This window comes from Coregonus clupeaformis, chromosome 2 (genome assembly GCF_020615455.1).
Source record: "Coregonus clupeaformis isolate EN_2021a chromosome 2, ASM2061545v1, whole genome shotgun sequence".
Lineage (NCBI taxonomy): Eukaryota > Metazoa > Chordata > Actinopteri > Salmoniformes > Salmonidae > Coregonus > Coregonus clupeaformis.
The window spans coordinates 6,937,057-6,954,185 of NC_059193.1; the positions used below are offsets into that span (position 1 = coordinate 6,937,057).

A 17,129-nucleotide genomic window follows, 5' to 3' on the forward strand; every position below is an offset into this window, starting at 1 on the left:
AATGATAGGAGATGAATTCCACTTTGATGACTTCATGACTTTATTTAGGTCTGCAGAGCCATGTGATATAAATACTGTGGAATACAGAGCCATCACCAGGAGCCATTCACATGGAAGCAAAGGGGGCTTGCTTGTTGCTTTGCTCCCACAGGGTTTGGGACTTACAAGAACTTCATGTTAGTTCAGCGTGCAGGGACATAGTTTATGAAGCGTACTGAATAAAGCATCATTGGTTAAGTATGTTGAGCTCATCGCATACTTTGTGTCCTGGCTCCTCTGTGAGCATGAGAACACTGTCACATGATTGTGATGTGAGGATGATGACTTCATGACTACAATGCTACTGTGACCACACTGACAGCCATGAAACTGACATTTTAAACTTATCAATGATGCCAAAACTGATCTCATCATAGGCTACACATAAACAATTAGACATGTGAGATCACTCATACAACAGAGGACAAAACAGAAAAAAATGTCTGATAAAACTGCAGTTCTCATAATAAAATGACAGCTGTTAAGATTGTTTAAAAAGAAAGAAGACCAGCTCTATATGACATTAAAGCTAATCGTTTAGAGCTGATAGGAACTCCAGGTCCAGTTCAATAAGGCCCCGGAAGACAGGAAATGCCGACTAAGCGCATGTTAGTGGCATTATTAGCTTTTATATTAAAACACACTTACCATGGTAGCAGTTATATGTCTGTGTTGTTTTATTTTCCCAGATGTTGTCCTTTTAAAATTCAAAGTGGTTCCATTATTCATGATCTCACTTATCTCATTGTAGAGCATCTCTGCTTCCTACTGTCACGCCCTGGCTCTGGGGACTCTAATATGTTGAGCCAGGGTGTGTAAAGTATATGTGTTTTGTTCTAGGTTTCACATTCTAGTATTGTTTGTCTATGTTGGCCAGTGTGGTTCTCAATCAGAGGCAACGTGATTCAGCTGTTGCTTGTTGTCTCTGATTGAGAACCATACTTTAGCAGCCTGTTTCCCCACAGAGTTTGTGGGATCTTGTTTCTAGTCTGTTGTGTTAGACCGTGAACTGTCACGATATCGTTTTGTTGTTTTTTGATCGTGTCTCTAATAAAGAGTATGTTTGCCTGCAACGCTGCGCCTTGGTCCTCATCTCTGTTAGACGATCGTGACACCTACTTGTTTAGTCTCATATGAACCCACACACAGGGACAGAGGTAAACACTGACAGTGTAGCTGGGATATATGTTTAAACAGAGCAATAAAGGCTCTGAGCACCGTAACATAACACAGACATAGAACTGCTACCATGGTAAGTGTGTTTTAATATAAAAGCTAATAATGCCACTAACTTGTGCTTAGTCTGCATTTCCTGTGTTAGTAGCAGGGGAAGAAAGAGACACTGGTTGACCTGAAGTGGATGCATTCAGCTCTGCAAGATAAAGCTGGTATTGACACAAACACTCTTGCATTAGGCTGCCTCCCTCTAAACATTTGGACTGGTTAAATCATTGAAGACTTCTCAATAAGTGCTGTGTCATTGAGCGCCACAAAAGCAGCATCTTGTGTTCAATTGGGAAGAAAGGGCCTACTGTGCAACATTTGAGAGCATTCAAAAAGATAGAATGCTTGCAGCAAGAAACATCACTAGCCCTTTTTTTCCATTCTCAAGCTTTATCATTCTCTAGTATTTGAACAACTTTCACGGTTTTTTGGGTGCATTATCCTTAATTTGTGTACTCTGTTTATTATATCATTCCAGTTTGAAGTCTGATTATCTTGTTATGTTACTCAGGAGAGACAGAATAAATGAAATGTAAAGCACATCCCTATAACCCTTTGTAAGCCATGCCACTTGCAACCACTACTGTCAGCCCTTCACTTGGCCTGTGTTTGACACTAAACGGAGTGTTTGCCAGGTCTTGCATGACTAGGGGAGACAGGCAGCGTTGTCAGTGCTGTGCTGTTGAGGAGTGCAGGGGAGTAAGGGAGAGGGGGAGCAGGCCAGGCCAGGGAGGGGCTAACAGAGAGAGAGAATGCCAGCTGCTCTGTTTGTTTGTGAAGAAGGCTCCTCTTAGCCGGGAATTCTGCAGGCTTTTCTCACAGGGACTTGTTTTGCAAGGGAACAAAGCTGAAACCATGGCGGCATGTCTCCCCCGAGGCTTTTTCAAAAATAATTAATCAAATGAATACTCACGACTTCTGTGGCACAGACTTGGTTGGAGGCTTGTTAGCGGGAACATTGCACCGCTCTGCAAAAAGAAATTCCATTTAAATGTCAGAGTGCTGTTTTTCATTAAACCCTGATCAAGAGTGAGCTTATTATCAATTTCTCTTTTGTTGCTACGTCACACATCATAACATTTCTGCCTAAATGGACAGCACTCCAGTTGTTACATGGTATAATGTCCTCTGTCTATTAACATCATTTCAGACTGATTTAATCAGAATGTGGGTAGGAAAAATGTAAAGAAGACTTACTTTGTCCAGCACATCCTGAGGGTATGTGTTGTGACTCCTGAGCAGAGAGAGAGATGGAGAGAGAGAGAGAGAAAGAGAGACAGAGATGGAGAGAGGTAGAGTGAGAGAGAGACAGAGAGAAAGAGAGAGAGAAAGAAAGAAAAGTGTGCATCAACTACATTAGCATACAGTGAGGTGATACAGGAGAACAAATGGGAGGGAAATAGCTAAGCTGATGGACTTAATTGATTTTACACTAATACAATTAGACAGAGCACACAAATCCTGTTTCAGAGTATGGTGAGTGGGCTAGAGTAGGCAGCAAAATGTCTTAGTTAAAAGATGGCCCCATTAAATCAGGATTTATAGACACAGGCTTATTATTAGGAATGTCAGCCAGGTCAAGCTATGAGATTCAGACCTATTAAGACAGAAAGAAGAGGGCTTTAGCTGCAAAATTAGGTGTCAGAGGATTTGAGGCTAGGGAACGACCGCAGAGAGGAGAGGAGGAGAAGATGTGAAGGCTAGGACAGACACAGATGCTGGGAGCTAGCGGAGGAGAGGAGGAGAAGATGTGAAGGCTAGGACAGACACAGACGCTGGGAGCTAGCGGAGGAGAGGAGGAGAGGATGTGAAGGCTAGGACAGACACAGACGCTGGGAGCTAGCAGAGGAGAGGAGGAGAGGATGTGAAGGCTAGGACAGACACAGACGCTGGGAGCTAGCGGAGGAGAGGATGTGAAGGCTAGGACAGACACAGAAGCTGGGAGCTAGCAGAGGAGAGGATGTGAAGGCTAGGACAGACACAGACGCTGGGAGCTAGCAGAGGAGAGGATGTGAAGGCTAGGACAGACACAGAAGCTGGGAGCTAGTGGAGGAGAAGAGGAATGGGCTGAAGGACAATGGATTATACCGGGGCTAAATCTCACTGTATTACAGTGCGGCTAAAGTGAGCTGACAGGAGTTTCCCCTTAAAAAGTCCATCCGGCAGGCGTATGCAGCCAGCCAAATGAAGTCCCATGGGCCCTGGTCAAAAGTAGTGCACTAGGTAGGGAATAGGGTGCCATTTGGGACACATCATCTCTCTCTCTCTCTCTCTCTGGTGCCATGGGTGTCTCACTGGTCCTTTACTGTGACAGAGTCTGACAGGCTCTCACTAGGACAACAGCTTTGGGTCCAATTTAATACAGCCCCTTTTACTGGATGTGTTCTCCCTTCTGACTGACAGACGGATTACGTGATTACAGCTTACAAAACAAATAAGACAATGACCAAGCCATTTAGAATGCATACGTCTCTATAGTTAAGATAATAGTAATAACTAGTGTCAGTATTAATAGCAGCCAATTGTATTACTAGCACTTACAAGTAGTAGTAGCAGTAGTAGTAGTAGTAGTAGCAGTAGTAGTAGTAGTAGTAGTAGTAGTAGCAGTAGTAGTAGTAGTAGTGACATTAGTGATAGTAGTGGTAGTAGTAGTAGTAGTAGTAGTAGTAGTAGTAGTAGCAGTAGTAATAGTAGTAGTAATAATAGTAGGGATAGCAGTAGTAGTAGTAGTAGTAGTAGTAGTAGTAGTAGTAGTAGTATTGATAGTAGTGATAGTAGTAGTAGTAGTAGTAGTAGTGATAATAGTAGTAGTAGTAGTGATAGTAGTAGTAGTAGTAGCAGCAGCAGTAGCAGCAGCAGCAGTAGCAGTGGTAGTATTAGAAGTAGTAGTAGTGATAGTAGTAATAGTAGAAGTAGTAGCAGTAGTAGTAGTAACAGTAGTAGTATTAGTAGTAATAGTAGTGATAGTAGTATTATTAGTTGTATTAGTAGTGGTAGTAGTAGTGGTAGTAGTAGTAGTAGTAGTAGTAGTAGTAGTAGTAGAAGTAGTAGTAGTAGTAGTAGTAGTAGTAGTAGCAGCAGCAGTAGTATTAGTGGTAGTAGTGGTAGCAGTAGCAGCAGCAGTAGTAGTAGTATTAGAAGTAGTAGTAGTGATAGTAGTAGTAATATTAGTAGAAGTAGCAAATTGTAGAGATCTAACTGAAGCAAAAAAAATATATATTGATAATGTAAAATTAACAGCCATACAGAAAGACTCATGTGAAGGTGAAATTACAGAGGAGGAACTTCTGGATGCAATTAAAGACTTTAAGTCCAGGAAAACTCCAGGGTTGGATGGCATACCAGTCGAGGTATACCAAACCTTTTTTGATATACTCAGAGGACAGTTATTAGCATGTTTTTACCATTCCTATGTAAATGGTAGATTATTAGACACTCAAGAAGAAGGCCTAATTTAATTATTACTGAAACAGGATACAAGTGGAAAATATAAAGATCCAGTCCATTAAAAAAATTGGCGGCCCCTTACACTTGTGTTGTGATGCAAAATTTCTAGCAAAATGTATAGCGCATAGAATTAAAAAGGTATTGTCGGACATTATTCATTCTATTCAGACAGGTCTTTTTCATGGACGATACATTGGAGATAATATAAGGCAAGTACTGAAAACAATAGAACACTATGAAAAATCTGGGAAGCCAGGCCTGCTATTCATAGCAGACTTCGAAAAGGCATTTGATAAAGTACGACTGGGGTTTATATATATAAATGCCTGGAGCATTTCAATTTTGTACAATCTCTTATAAAATGGGTTAAAATCATGTATAGTAACCCTAGGTGTAAAATCGTAAATAATGGCTATTTCTCAGAAAGTTTTAAACTGTCGAGGAGTGAAACAAGGTTGTCCATTATCGGCATATGTATTTATTATTGCCATCGAGATGTTAGCTATTAAAATCAGATCCAACAAAAAAATCAAGGGATTAGAAATCCAGGGCTTAAAAACAAAGGTGTCATTGTACGCTGATGATTCATGTTTTCTTTTAAATCCACAACTTGAATCCCTCCACAGCCTCATAGAGGATCTAGATACATTTTCTAACCTCTCTGGTTTACAACCAAATTATGATAAATGTACTATATTACGTATTGGATAACAAAAAAATACAATTTTTACATTACCATGTAGTTTACCAATAAAATGGTCTGATGGGGATGTGGATATACTCGGAATACATATCCCAAATGAAATAAATGATCTCACTCCAAAAAAATTTAATAGAAAGTTAGCAGAAATAGATAAGATCTTGCTACCATGGAAAGGTAAATACCTGTCAATTTGTGGAAAAATCACACTGATTAACTCTTTAGTATTATCCCAGTTTACCTATTTGCTTATGGTCTTGCCTACGCCTAGCGAAGAGTTTTTTAAATTATATGAGAAAAAAATATTCAATTTTATTTGGAACGGCAAGCCAGACAAAATTAAACGGGCCTATTTATATAATGAATATGAATTAGGAGGACAGAAATGATTAAATATTAAAGCATTAGACCTATCACTAAAAGCTTCAGTCATGCAAAAATTATACTTAAATCCGAACTGGTTCTCTAGCAAACTAGTAAGATTGTCTCACCCAATGTTCAAGAAGAACTTTTTCCCTTTATTCAGATTACAACCCCTCACTGTCAGGTATTTGAAAAGGAAATAATCTCCCAAATATCACTATTTCTAAAACAAGCCATAGAAAGTTGGTTGCAATTTCAATTGAATCCTCCAGAAATGACAGAACAAATATTGCAACAAATACTGTGGTTAAACTCAAATATATGGAAGAGGAAAGTGGAAGGTGGAAAAAGTAAGGAACTTGTCTGTCGGCCTTGCATTAAAGAACATAACTGGTTAAAGAAAATTGTGATAAATAAAAAAGTTTACCAGTTTCATTTAAGGACCAAAAGATTGACAGCCATCCCCATATAGATTGAAAAATTGTTGGGAAGAGATTTTTGACGTACCGATTCCATGGCATAGTGTTTATGAACTGATATGCAAAACGACGCCGGATTCAAAACATAGAATTGTTCATTTTAAATTATTATATAAAATTCTTGCTACCAATAGAATGTTATTTGTAAGGGAGATACAATCTTCCCAGCTCTGCAGATTTGGCTGTGAAGAGACAGAATCATTAGATCATTATTGTTTTGGTACTGTCCATTTTTAGCTTGTTTCTGGACACAGGTCCAGGAATGGCTGAAGGATTGCAATATTTGCATGGAGCTGACCCTGCAGATAGCACTACTGGGTGATCTGAAAAGTCATAGTCAATCGATCAATAATATTATAATACTTTTAGCAAAGATGTTTATTTTCAATTCACAAACTGTAGAAACAATGAGAATAGAAAGGTTCAGAACTTTTGTAAAACATCACAGTACAGTTGAAAAATATATGGCAAATAGAAATCCAATATGGATGGTGTTAAGAGATAGATGGGAGGTGTTGAATGGAGCTGAAGGAAGGGACTAATAACAACAACTAATATCAACAAGATAACTAGTGTAAACATGCTGTGTCCATAATAAGTATATAGGTTATGTATTGTGAGCTTTATTGAAAGAGCACAGTTAGAAAGATATGGCATATAGAAGCATACCAGATGGACATGATCGGAGGAAGTTCAGGAGTAAAAACAAACAAAATATAATTAGTGACTGTGTCCATAAAATGTATATAGTATGTATAAGCATGAAGTAGAGGCCGCCTAAGCATTGTTGTTCACTAGTTTACTCCAATTAGGGAGGGGATGGTGGGGTTGGAAAGTAATAAAGGGAAATATATATATTTGTAAAGTATATGTACAGTGGGGAGAACAAGTATTTGATACACTGCCGATTTTGCAGGTTTTCCTACTTCCAAAGCATGTAGAGGTCTGTAATTTTTATCATAGGTACACTTCAACTGTGAGATCCAGAAAATCACATTGTATGATTTTTAAGTAATTAATTTGCATTTTATTGCATGACATAAGTATTTGATCACCTACCAACCAGTAAGAATTCCGGCTCTCACAGACCTGTTAATTTTTCTTGAAGAAGCCCTCCTGTTCTCCACTCATTACCTGTATTAACTGCACCTGTTTGAACTCGTTACCTGTATAAAAGACACCTGTCCACACACTCAATCAAACAGACTCCAACCTCTCCACAATGGCCAAGACCAGAGAGCTGTGTAAGGACATCAGGGATACAATTGTAGACCTGCACGAGGCTGCGATGGGCTACATGACAATAGACAAGCAGCTTGGTGAGAAGGCAACAACTGTTGGTGCAATTATTAGAAAATGGAAGAAGCTCAAGATGACGGTCAATCACCCTCGGTCTGGGGCTCCATGCATGATCTCACCTCGTGGGGCATCAAGAGATCAGCCCAGAACTACACGGCAGGACCTGGTCAATGACCTGAAGACAGCTGGGACCACAGTCTCAAAGAAAACCATTACTAACACACTACGCCGTCATCGATTAAAATCCTGCAGCACACGCAAGGTCCCCCTGCTCAAGCCAGCGCATGTCCAGGCCCGTCTGAAGTTTGCCAATGACCATCTGGATGATCCAGAGGAGGAATGGGAGAAGGTCATGTGGTCTAAACTCCACTCGCGGTGTTTGGAGGAAGAAGAAGGATGAGTACAACCCCAAGAAACCATCCCAACCATGAAGCATGGAGGTGGAAACATTATTTGGGGATGCTTTTCTGCAAAGGGTACAGGACGACTGCACCGTATTGAGGGGAGGATGGATGGGGCCATGTATCGCGAGATCTTGGCCAACAACCTCCTTCCCTCAGTAAGAGCATTGAAGATGGGTCGTGGCTGGGTCTTCCAGCATGACAACGACCCAAAACACACAGCCAGGGCAACTAAGGAGTGGCTCCGTAAGAAGCATCTCAAGGTCCTGGAGTGGCCTAGCCAGTCTCCAGACCTGAACCCAATATAAAATCTTTGGAGGGAGCTGAAAGTCCGTATTGCCCAGCGACAGCCCCGAAACCTGAAGGATCTGGAGAAGGTCTGTATGGAGGAGTGGGCCAAAATCCCTGCTGCAGTGTGTGCAAACCTGGTCAAGACCTACAAGAAACGTATGATCTCTGTAATTGCAAACAAAGGTTTCTGTACCAAATATTAAGTTCTGCTTTTCTGATGTATCAAATACTTATGTCATGCAATAAAATGCTAATTAATTACTTAAAAATCATACAATGTGATTTTCTGGATTTTTGTTTTAGATTCCATCTCTCACAGTTGAAGTGTACCTATGATAAAGACCTCTACATGCTTTGTAAGTAGGAAAACCTGCAAAATCGGCTGTGTATCAAATACTTGTTCTCCCCACTGTATGTATGTATATATGTATGTACAGTGGGGGAAAAAAAGTATTTAGTCAGCCACCAATTGTGCAAATTCTCCCACTTAAAAAGATGAGAGAGGCCTATAATTTTCATCATAGGTACACGTCAACTATGACAGACAAAATGAGGGAAAAAAATCCAGAAAATAACATTGTAGGATTTTTTATGAATTGATTTGCAAATTATGGTGGAAAATAAGTATTTGGTCAATAACAAAGGTTTCTCAATACTTTGTTACATACCATTTGTTGGCAATGACACAGGTCAAACGTTTTCTGTAAGTCTTCACAAGGTTTTCACACACTGTTGCTGGTATTTTGGCCCATTCCTCCATGCAGATCTCCTCTAGAGCAGTGATGTTTTGGGGCTGTCGCTGGGCAACACGGATTTACAACTCCCTCCAAAGATTTTCTATGGGGTTGAGACTGGCTAGGCCACTCCAGGACCTTGAAATGCTTCTTATGAAGCCACTCCTTCGTTGCCCGGGCGGTGTGTTTGGGATCATTGTCATGCTGAAAGACCCAGCCATGTTTCATCTTCAATGCCCTTGCTGATGGAAGGAGGTTTTTACTCAAAATCTCACGATACATGGCCCCATTCATTCTTTCCTTTACACGGATCAGTCGTCCTGGTCCCTTTGCAGAAAAACAGCCCCAAAGCATGATGTTTCCACCCCCATGCTTCACAGTAGGTATGGTGTTCTTTGGATGCAACTCAGCATTCTTTGTCCTCCAAACACGACGAGTTGAGTTTTTACCAAAAAGTTATATTTTGGTTTCATCTGACCATATGACATTCTCCCAATCCTCTTCTGGATCATCCAAATGCACTCTAGCAAACTTCAGACGGGCCTGGACATGTACTGGCTTAAGCAGGGGGACACGTCTGGCACTGCAGGATTTGAGTCCCTGGCGGCGTAGTGTGTTACTGATGGTAGGCTTTGTTACTTTGGTCCCAGCTCTCTGCAGGTCATTCACTAGGTCCCCCCGTGTGGTTCTGGGATTTTTGCTCACTGTTCTTGTGATCATTTTGACCCCCACGGGGTGAGATTTTGCGTGGAGCCCCAGATCGAGGGAGATTATCAGTGGTCTTGTATGTCTTCCATTTCCTAATAATTGCTCCCACAGTTGATTTCTTCAAACCAAGCTGCTTACCTATTGCAGATTCAGTCTTCCCAGCCTGGTGCAGGTCTACAATTTTGTTTCTGGTGTCCTTTGACAGCTCTTTGGTCTTGGCCATAGTGGAGTTTGGAGTGTGACTGTTTGAGGTTGTGGACAGGTGTCTTTTATACTGATAACAAGTTCAAACAGGTGCCATTAATACAGGTAACGAGTGGAGGACAGAGGAGCCTCTTAAAGAAGAAGTTACAGGTCTGTGAGAGCCAGAAATCTTGCTTGTTTGTAGGTGACCAAATACTTATTTTCCACCATAATTTGCAAATAAATTCATAAAAAATCCTACAATGTGATTTTCTGGATTTTCTTTTCTCAATTTGTCTGTCATAATTGACGTGTACCTATGATAAAAATTACAGGCCTCTCTCATCTTTTTAAGTGGGAGAACTTGCACAATTGGTGGCTGACTAAATACTTTTTTACCACACTGTATATATGCGAGAGAGAAAAAAACAAACATATGGGGGATTGGAAGTGATGCAGACAATTACATTGATGGAAGTTACAATCTATCTGCAAAATTAAAGCTGATCTAGCCCCTATAAAAAAATAATAAATAATAATAATAAAAAAGAAAAAAACATTAGTAGTAGCAGTAGTAGTAGTAGTAGTAGTAGTAGTGATAATAATATTATTATTATTATTATTATTATTATTATTATTATTATTATTATTATTATTATTATTATTATTATTATTAATAGTAGTGATGGTAGTAGTGATAATAGTAGTAGTAGTAGTTGTAATTGTAGTAGTAGTAGTAGTGATAGTGATATTAGTAGTAGTAGTAGTAGTAGTAGTAGTAGTAGTAGTAGTAGTAGTAGTAGTAGTAGTAGTAGTAGTAGTAGCAGCAGCAGCTTTAGCAGTAGCAGTACATTGGCTGTGGTTGTCAATGAACAGTACATTGTAGTAGTCTATATGCGTTAGGACTCACCTTGGAGGGAATAGGGAACTTAGTCTGCTCAGCCTTGCCTGGAGTGTGGATGGCAGTCAGGGGAGGAGGCCAGGAGTGTGTCATCTCCTGCAGGGAGAGACATTACTCAAGTCAGCCACATAACGTATACGGGCACGCGCACATGCTCACACCCCTACTGTAAACATTCAAACAAGCAACGGTCATTGCTGCTTCTCTACAGGAGAGTCATGGAGGCACCATCTCTACAGGAGAGTCACGGAGGTAGCACCTCTACAGGAAAGTCACGGAGGCAGCACCTCTACAGGAAAGTCACGGAGGCAGCACCTCTACAGGAAAGTCACGGAGGCAGCATCTCTACAGGAGAGTCACAGAGGCAGCATCTCTACAGGAGAGTTACAGAGGCAGCATCTCTACAGGAGAGTTACAGAGGCAACATCTCTACACGAGATTCACAGAGGCAACATCTCTACACGAGATTCACAGAGGCAGCATCTCTACAGGAGAGTCACAGAGGCAGCATCACTACAGGAGAGTCACGGAGGCAGCAGCCATGCTTCTATAATTACTGTGGCTCATAGGCAACCCAAGACTCATGATATTAATGGGGAGATTTAAGGAGAGAGTAGAAATAGGCTCCTTAACCTCCTGGTTGATTGTGCTGGGTCTGGCTCTGGCTCTATGGCTCTGTCTGTGTCTGTTCCCCATGCCTGCCTGCTGCAGCCTGTGTGGCCAGGCTTGCTCGATTCTACTGGGCTCAACTAACCATCAACCAGGGAGTGATAGGGGCCATGACATCCCTGTGAGAGCAGCCCCACACAGGATCAGACACAGTGTGTGTGTGTGTGTGTGTGTGTGTGTGTGTGTGTTTATGTGTGTGTGTGTGTGTGTGTGTATGTGTGTGTGTGTGTGTGTATGTGTGTCAGAAACAGAGAGAGATGGGTTGTGAGCTTGCAGAGGGTGTCTGCTTTCAGTGAGCATACAGTATATGAATGAGCACGCACCAGATAACAGCTTGACACTCACTGCATACACACATCAGTTGAGCTTGCTCCTAATTTATCCATTACAGACCATACACTCTCTCTCTCTCACACAACATTTAAATTATCATGATGGCACAACCCGATTGAGGTCTGTTTTGAACTTGGGACGGTCAAATGAAAATAACCACCTCTGACTTTATTTACCTGAACTGTCAGACTGAACTTGATGCTTAATAGAGATACTCACATTTCAGAGTAGCACAATGTGGCAATAAAAAAAATGCATTGTTGGTTAAGGGCTTGTAAGCAAGCTTTTCACTGTAATGTCTACATCTGCTGTATTCGGCGCATGTGGCAAATACAATTTGATTTGATTTGATTTGAGTAGTAGTAGTAGTGATATTATTAGTAGTATTGATAGTAGTAGTAGTAGTATTGATAGTAGTAGTAGTAGTAGTAGTAGTAGTAGTAGCAGTAGCAGCAGCAGCAGCAGTAGTAGCAGTAGTATTAGTGACAGTAGTAGTAGTAGTAGTAGTAGTAGTAGTAGCAGTAGCAGTATTATAAGTAGTAGTAGTAGTGATAGTAGCAGTAACAGTAGTAGTAGTGATAATATTATTATTATTATTATTATTATTATTATTATTATTATTATTATTATTATTATTAGTTTTATTAATATTAGTAATATTAGTAGTGATAATAGTAGTAGTAGTAGTAGTGACAGTAGTAGTAGTAGTAGTAGTAGTAGTATTGATAGTAGTAGTAGTAGTAGTAGTAGTAGTAGTAGTAGTAGTAGTAGTAGTAGTAGTAGTAGTAGTGATAGTAGTAGTAGTAGCAGCTTTAGCAGTAGCAGTAGTAGTAGTAGTACATTGGCTGTGGTTGTCAATGAACAGTACGATCTAGAGTAGCACAATGTGGCAATAAAATCTAACGATCTAGAGTAGCACAATGTGGCAATGAAATTTAATGATCTAGAGTAGCACAATGTGGCAATGAAATCTATTGATCTAGAGTAGCACAATGTGGCAATGAAATCTAATGGTCTAGAGTAGCACAATGTGGCAATGAAATTTATTGATCTAGAGTAGCACAATGTGGCAATGAAATCTAATGGTCTAGAGTAGCACAATGTGGCAATGAAATCTAATGGTCTAGAGTAGCACATTGTGGCAATTAAATCTAATGATGTAGAGTAGCACATTAAAACCGTGTACTTGGACATAAGTTACTGGTTCTCGCTGTGTGGCTGCACGTGTTTGTCAGAGTAGAAGTTATCAACGTTGTAGCTCAGTCGTTAGAGCATGGCACTTGTAGCACCAGGGTAGTAGGTTTGAATCCCGGGACCACCATACGTAAAATGTCTGCACACGACTGTAAGTCGTTTGGATAAAAGCGTCTGCTAAATGGCATATACAGTGGGGGAAAAAAGTATTTAGTCAGCCACCAATTGTGCAAGTTCTCCCACTTAAATAGATGAGAGAGGCCTGTAATTTTCATCATAGGTACACGTCAACTATGACAGACAGAATGAGAAAAAAAATCCTGAAAATCACATTGTAGGATTTTTAATGAATTTATTTGCAAATTATGGTGGAAAATAAGTATTTGGTCAATAACAAAAGTTTCTCAATACTTTGTTATATACCCTTTGTTGGCAATGACACAGGTCAAACGTTTTCTGTAAGTCTTCACAAGGTTTTCACACACTGTTGCTGGTATTTTGGCCCATTCCTCCATGCAGATCTCCTCTAGAGCAGTGATGTTTTGGGGCTGTCGCTGGGCAACACGGACTTTCAACTCCCCTCCAAATATTTTCTATGGGGTTGAGATCTGGAGACTGGCTAGGCCACTCCAGGACCTTGAAATGCTTCTTACGAAGCCACTCCTTCGTTGCCCGGGCGGTGTGTTTGGGATCATTGTCATGCTGAAAGACCCAGCCACGTTTCATCTTCAATGCCCTTGCTGATGGAAGGAGGTTTTCACTCAAAATCTCACGATACATGGCCCCATTCATTCTTTCCTTTACACGGATCAGTCGTCCTGGTCCCTTTGCAGAAAAACAGCCCCAAAGCATGATGTTTCCACCCCCATGCTTCACAGTAGGTATGGTGTTATTTGGATGCAACTCAGCATTCTTTGTCCTCCAAACACGACGAGTTGAGTTTTTACCAAAAAGTTCTATTTTGGTTTCATCTGACCATATGACATTCTCCCAATCCTCTTCTGGATCATCCAAATGCACTCTAGCAGACTTCAGACGGGCCTGGACATGTACTGGCTTAAGCAGGGGGACACGTCTGGCACTGCAGGATTTGAGTCCCTGGCGGCATAGTGTGTTACTGATGGTAGGCTTTGTTACTTTGGTCCCAGCTCTCTGCAGGTCATTCACTAGGTCCCCCCGTGTGGTTCTGGGATTTTTGCTCACCGTTCTTGTGATCATTTTGACCCCACGGGTGAGATCTTGCGTGGAGCCCCAGATCGAGGGAGATTATCAGTGGTCTTGTATGTCTTCCATTTCCTAATAATTGCTCCCACAGTTGATTTCTTCAAACCAAGCTGCTTACCTATTGCAGATTCAGTCTTCCCAGCCTGGTGCAGGTCTACAATTTTGTTTCTGGTGTCCTTTGACAGCTCTTTGGTCTTGGCCATAGTGGAGTTTGGAGTGTGACTGTTTGAGGTTGTGGACAGGTGTCTTTTATACTGATAACAAGTTCAAACAGGTGCCATTAATACAGGTAACGAGTGGAGGACAGAGGAGCCTCTTAAAGAAGAAGTTACAGGTCTGTGAGAGAAGAAATCTTGCTTGTTTGTAGGTGACCAAATACTTATTTTCCACCATAATTTGCAAATAAATTCATAAAAAATCCTACAATGTGATTTTCTGGATTTTCTTTTCTCAATTTGTCTGTCATAGTTGACGTGTACCTATGATGAAAATTACAGGCCTCTCTCATCTTTTTAAGTGGGAGAACTTGCACAATTGGTGGCTGACTAAATATTTTTTTCCCCCACTGTATATAACATACATTATCAAACCCACTATCCATGTCTAGAAGTAAACAACAACATTCTTGGCTTATGATATTACAATCTCACATACTTTGAAAATTTCACTAAGTTCCCTTTTAACCTTACTTACCCCAAAAAACACCAATATTATTTTCTTCTGGGAACACACACAATCCATTCATTTGTGTGAGATGCAGTGAGGCAGCAGGGAGCTGGCTGTACCCTCGCAAGGCTGTGAGTTGCAAATTAAATGTATTAAAAGCAGCCGAGCATGGCTCCCAAACCAAACAGGGCTATCCAAACACAGCGAAACAAGGATAACAAACTGTTTGGTCTTTCACCCCTGTGACGGCAGGACAGACCACTGGTTAAAATGTGTGTGTTTAAATAAATGCACACTGTAATAATATTCTAAACTGACCATCTCCTGAAACTCTTCGGTCTAGGGATGAATTGTTTTTGATTACTTCTTTAAATCTCGTCACACTCAGAGTCTGGGTTATCGTCCTGTGGTGTTATAAAGTATGTGGTGTATCTGACAGTACAGTAAGAACAATTGTCTCTCATGTAATGTGGTTTCAAAGATCAACTGCTCCTATCGATGCACTTAGACAGACACATTACAGGATTACGATGTACTGTTGAACTGTCAGCCTCAGAGATGAAGATGCATATGGACAACAGCTGGCTGTCTTTTCATTTCCTCTATCTCTCCATCCCCAAATTCCCCACAGGAAGACACTGACCATGCTGAGTTCATGGCATGTTTTAACTACATCTCAATAGAATGAGGAAAGGAAAGTCTGCATTTGTAGAGCGCCAAGTTTGGGGATCAGATTTATTGAAGTCAGTTGTTTATAATGCCTCTGGGATATATAGTTCTCTCTCTCTCTCTCTCTCTCTCTCTCTCTCTCTCTCTCTCTCTCTCTCTCTCTCTCTCTCTCTCTCTCTCTCTCTCTCTCTCTCTCTCTCTCTCTCTCTCTCTCTCTCTCTCTCTCCCTCTCTCTCTCTCTCTCTCTCTCCCTCTCTCCCTCTCTCTCTCTCTCTCTCTCTCTCTCTCTCTCTCTCTCTCTCTCTCTCTCTCTCTCTCTCTCACCCACCCACCCACCCACCCACCCCCCTCGGCTGGCAAGAGGAGAGCGAGCGCAGAGCAGGGCCGGGGAGGGCAGAAGTGGACAGGTAGATGAGGTACCAGGCCTGTGATACTGCCACCGCGGAGGTAATGTTATATAAAAATAGTGAACTTTTCAGATGGCCGTGTAATTGTGCCATCAGGTTGGAAAGTTATTGAAGGTTATGATGAATCTGCAGCTTTCCTGTTCATCAGCAACGATGAAGGAGAACACATGCCTTCTATTTATAATATACCACACAGATGTGCACAAGCACACAGGCACAGTGCAGGTAGGAGAGGGAGCCAAAAGCTCACTTTCTAATCAGTTTGGATACTAAGTACACACCATCTGTTTACCTGGAGACTTTGATAATGTTTTGATGTGCTAAATACACTACATGGACAAAAGTATGTGGACACTCCTTCAAATTAGAGGATTCTGCTATTTCAGCCACACCTGTTGCTGACAAGTGTATAAAATCGAGCATACAGCCATGGAATCTCCATTGACAAACATTGGCAGTAGAATGGCCCGTACTGAAGAGCTCAGTGATTTTCAACGTGGCACCGTCATAGGATGCCACCTTTCCAACAAGTCAGTTCGTCAAATTTCTGCCCTGCTTGAGCTGCCCCGGTCAACTCTAAGTTCTGTTATTGTGAAGTGGAAACGTCTACACGCAACAACAGCTTAGCCGCGAAGTGGTATGTCACACAAGCTCACAGAACGGGACCGGCGAGTGCTGAAGCGCGTAACGTGTAAAAATCAACTGTCGTCGGTTGCAACACTCACTACCGAGTTCCAAACTGCCTCTGGAAACAACGTCAGCACAAGAACTGTTAGTCGGGAGCTTTATGAAATGGGTTTCCATGGCCGAGCAGCCGCACACAAGCCTAAGATCACCATGCGCAATGCCAAGCGTCGGCTGGAGTGGTGTAAAGCTCGCCTCCATTGGACTCTGGAGCAGTGGAAACGCATTGTCTGGAGTGATGAGTCACGCTTCACCATCTGGCAGTCCAATGGATGAATCTGGGTTTGGCGGATGCCAGGAGAATGCTACCTGCCCGGCTAGGCCCCTTAGTTCCAGTGAAGGGAGATCTTAATGCTAAAGCATACAATGACATTCTAGATGATTCTGTGCTTCCAACTTTGTGGCAACAGTTTGGGGAAGGCCCTTTCCTGTTTTAGCATGACATTGCCCCTGTGCACAAAGCGAGGTCGATACAGACATGGTTTGTTGAGATCGGTGTGGAAGAACTTGACTG

At 41.5% G+C, this 17,129-nt stretch overlaps 1 protein-coding gene across 1 annotated transcript in view; it reads right to left on the bottom strand.

Moving 5' to 3' along the window:
* Nucleotides 1-17,129, bottom strand: part of LOC121585607 (AF4/FMR2 family member 2-like) — a 335,853-nt gene that overhangs the window by 149,669 nt on the left and 169,055 nt on the right. Inside the window, exons 5-7 of the mRNA XM_045225453.1 lie at nt 10,779-10,865; nt 2,461-2,497; nt 2,177-2,231 (exon numbers count right to left, since the gene is read on the bottom strand). Coding sequence (XP_045081388.1) covers nt 2,177-2,231; nt 2,461-2,497; nt 10,779-10,865 — 179 coding nt within the window. The remainder of the gene's footprint in view (nt 1-2,176; nt 2,232-2,460; nt 2,498-10,778; nt 10,866-17,129) is intronic.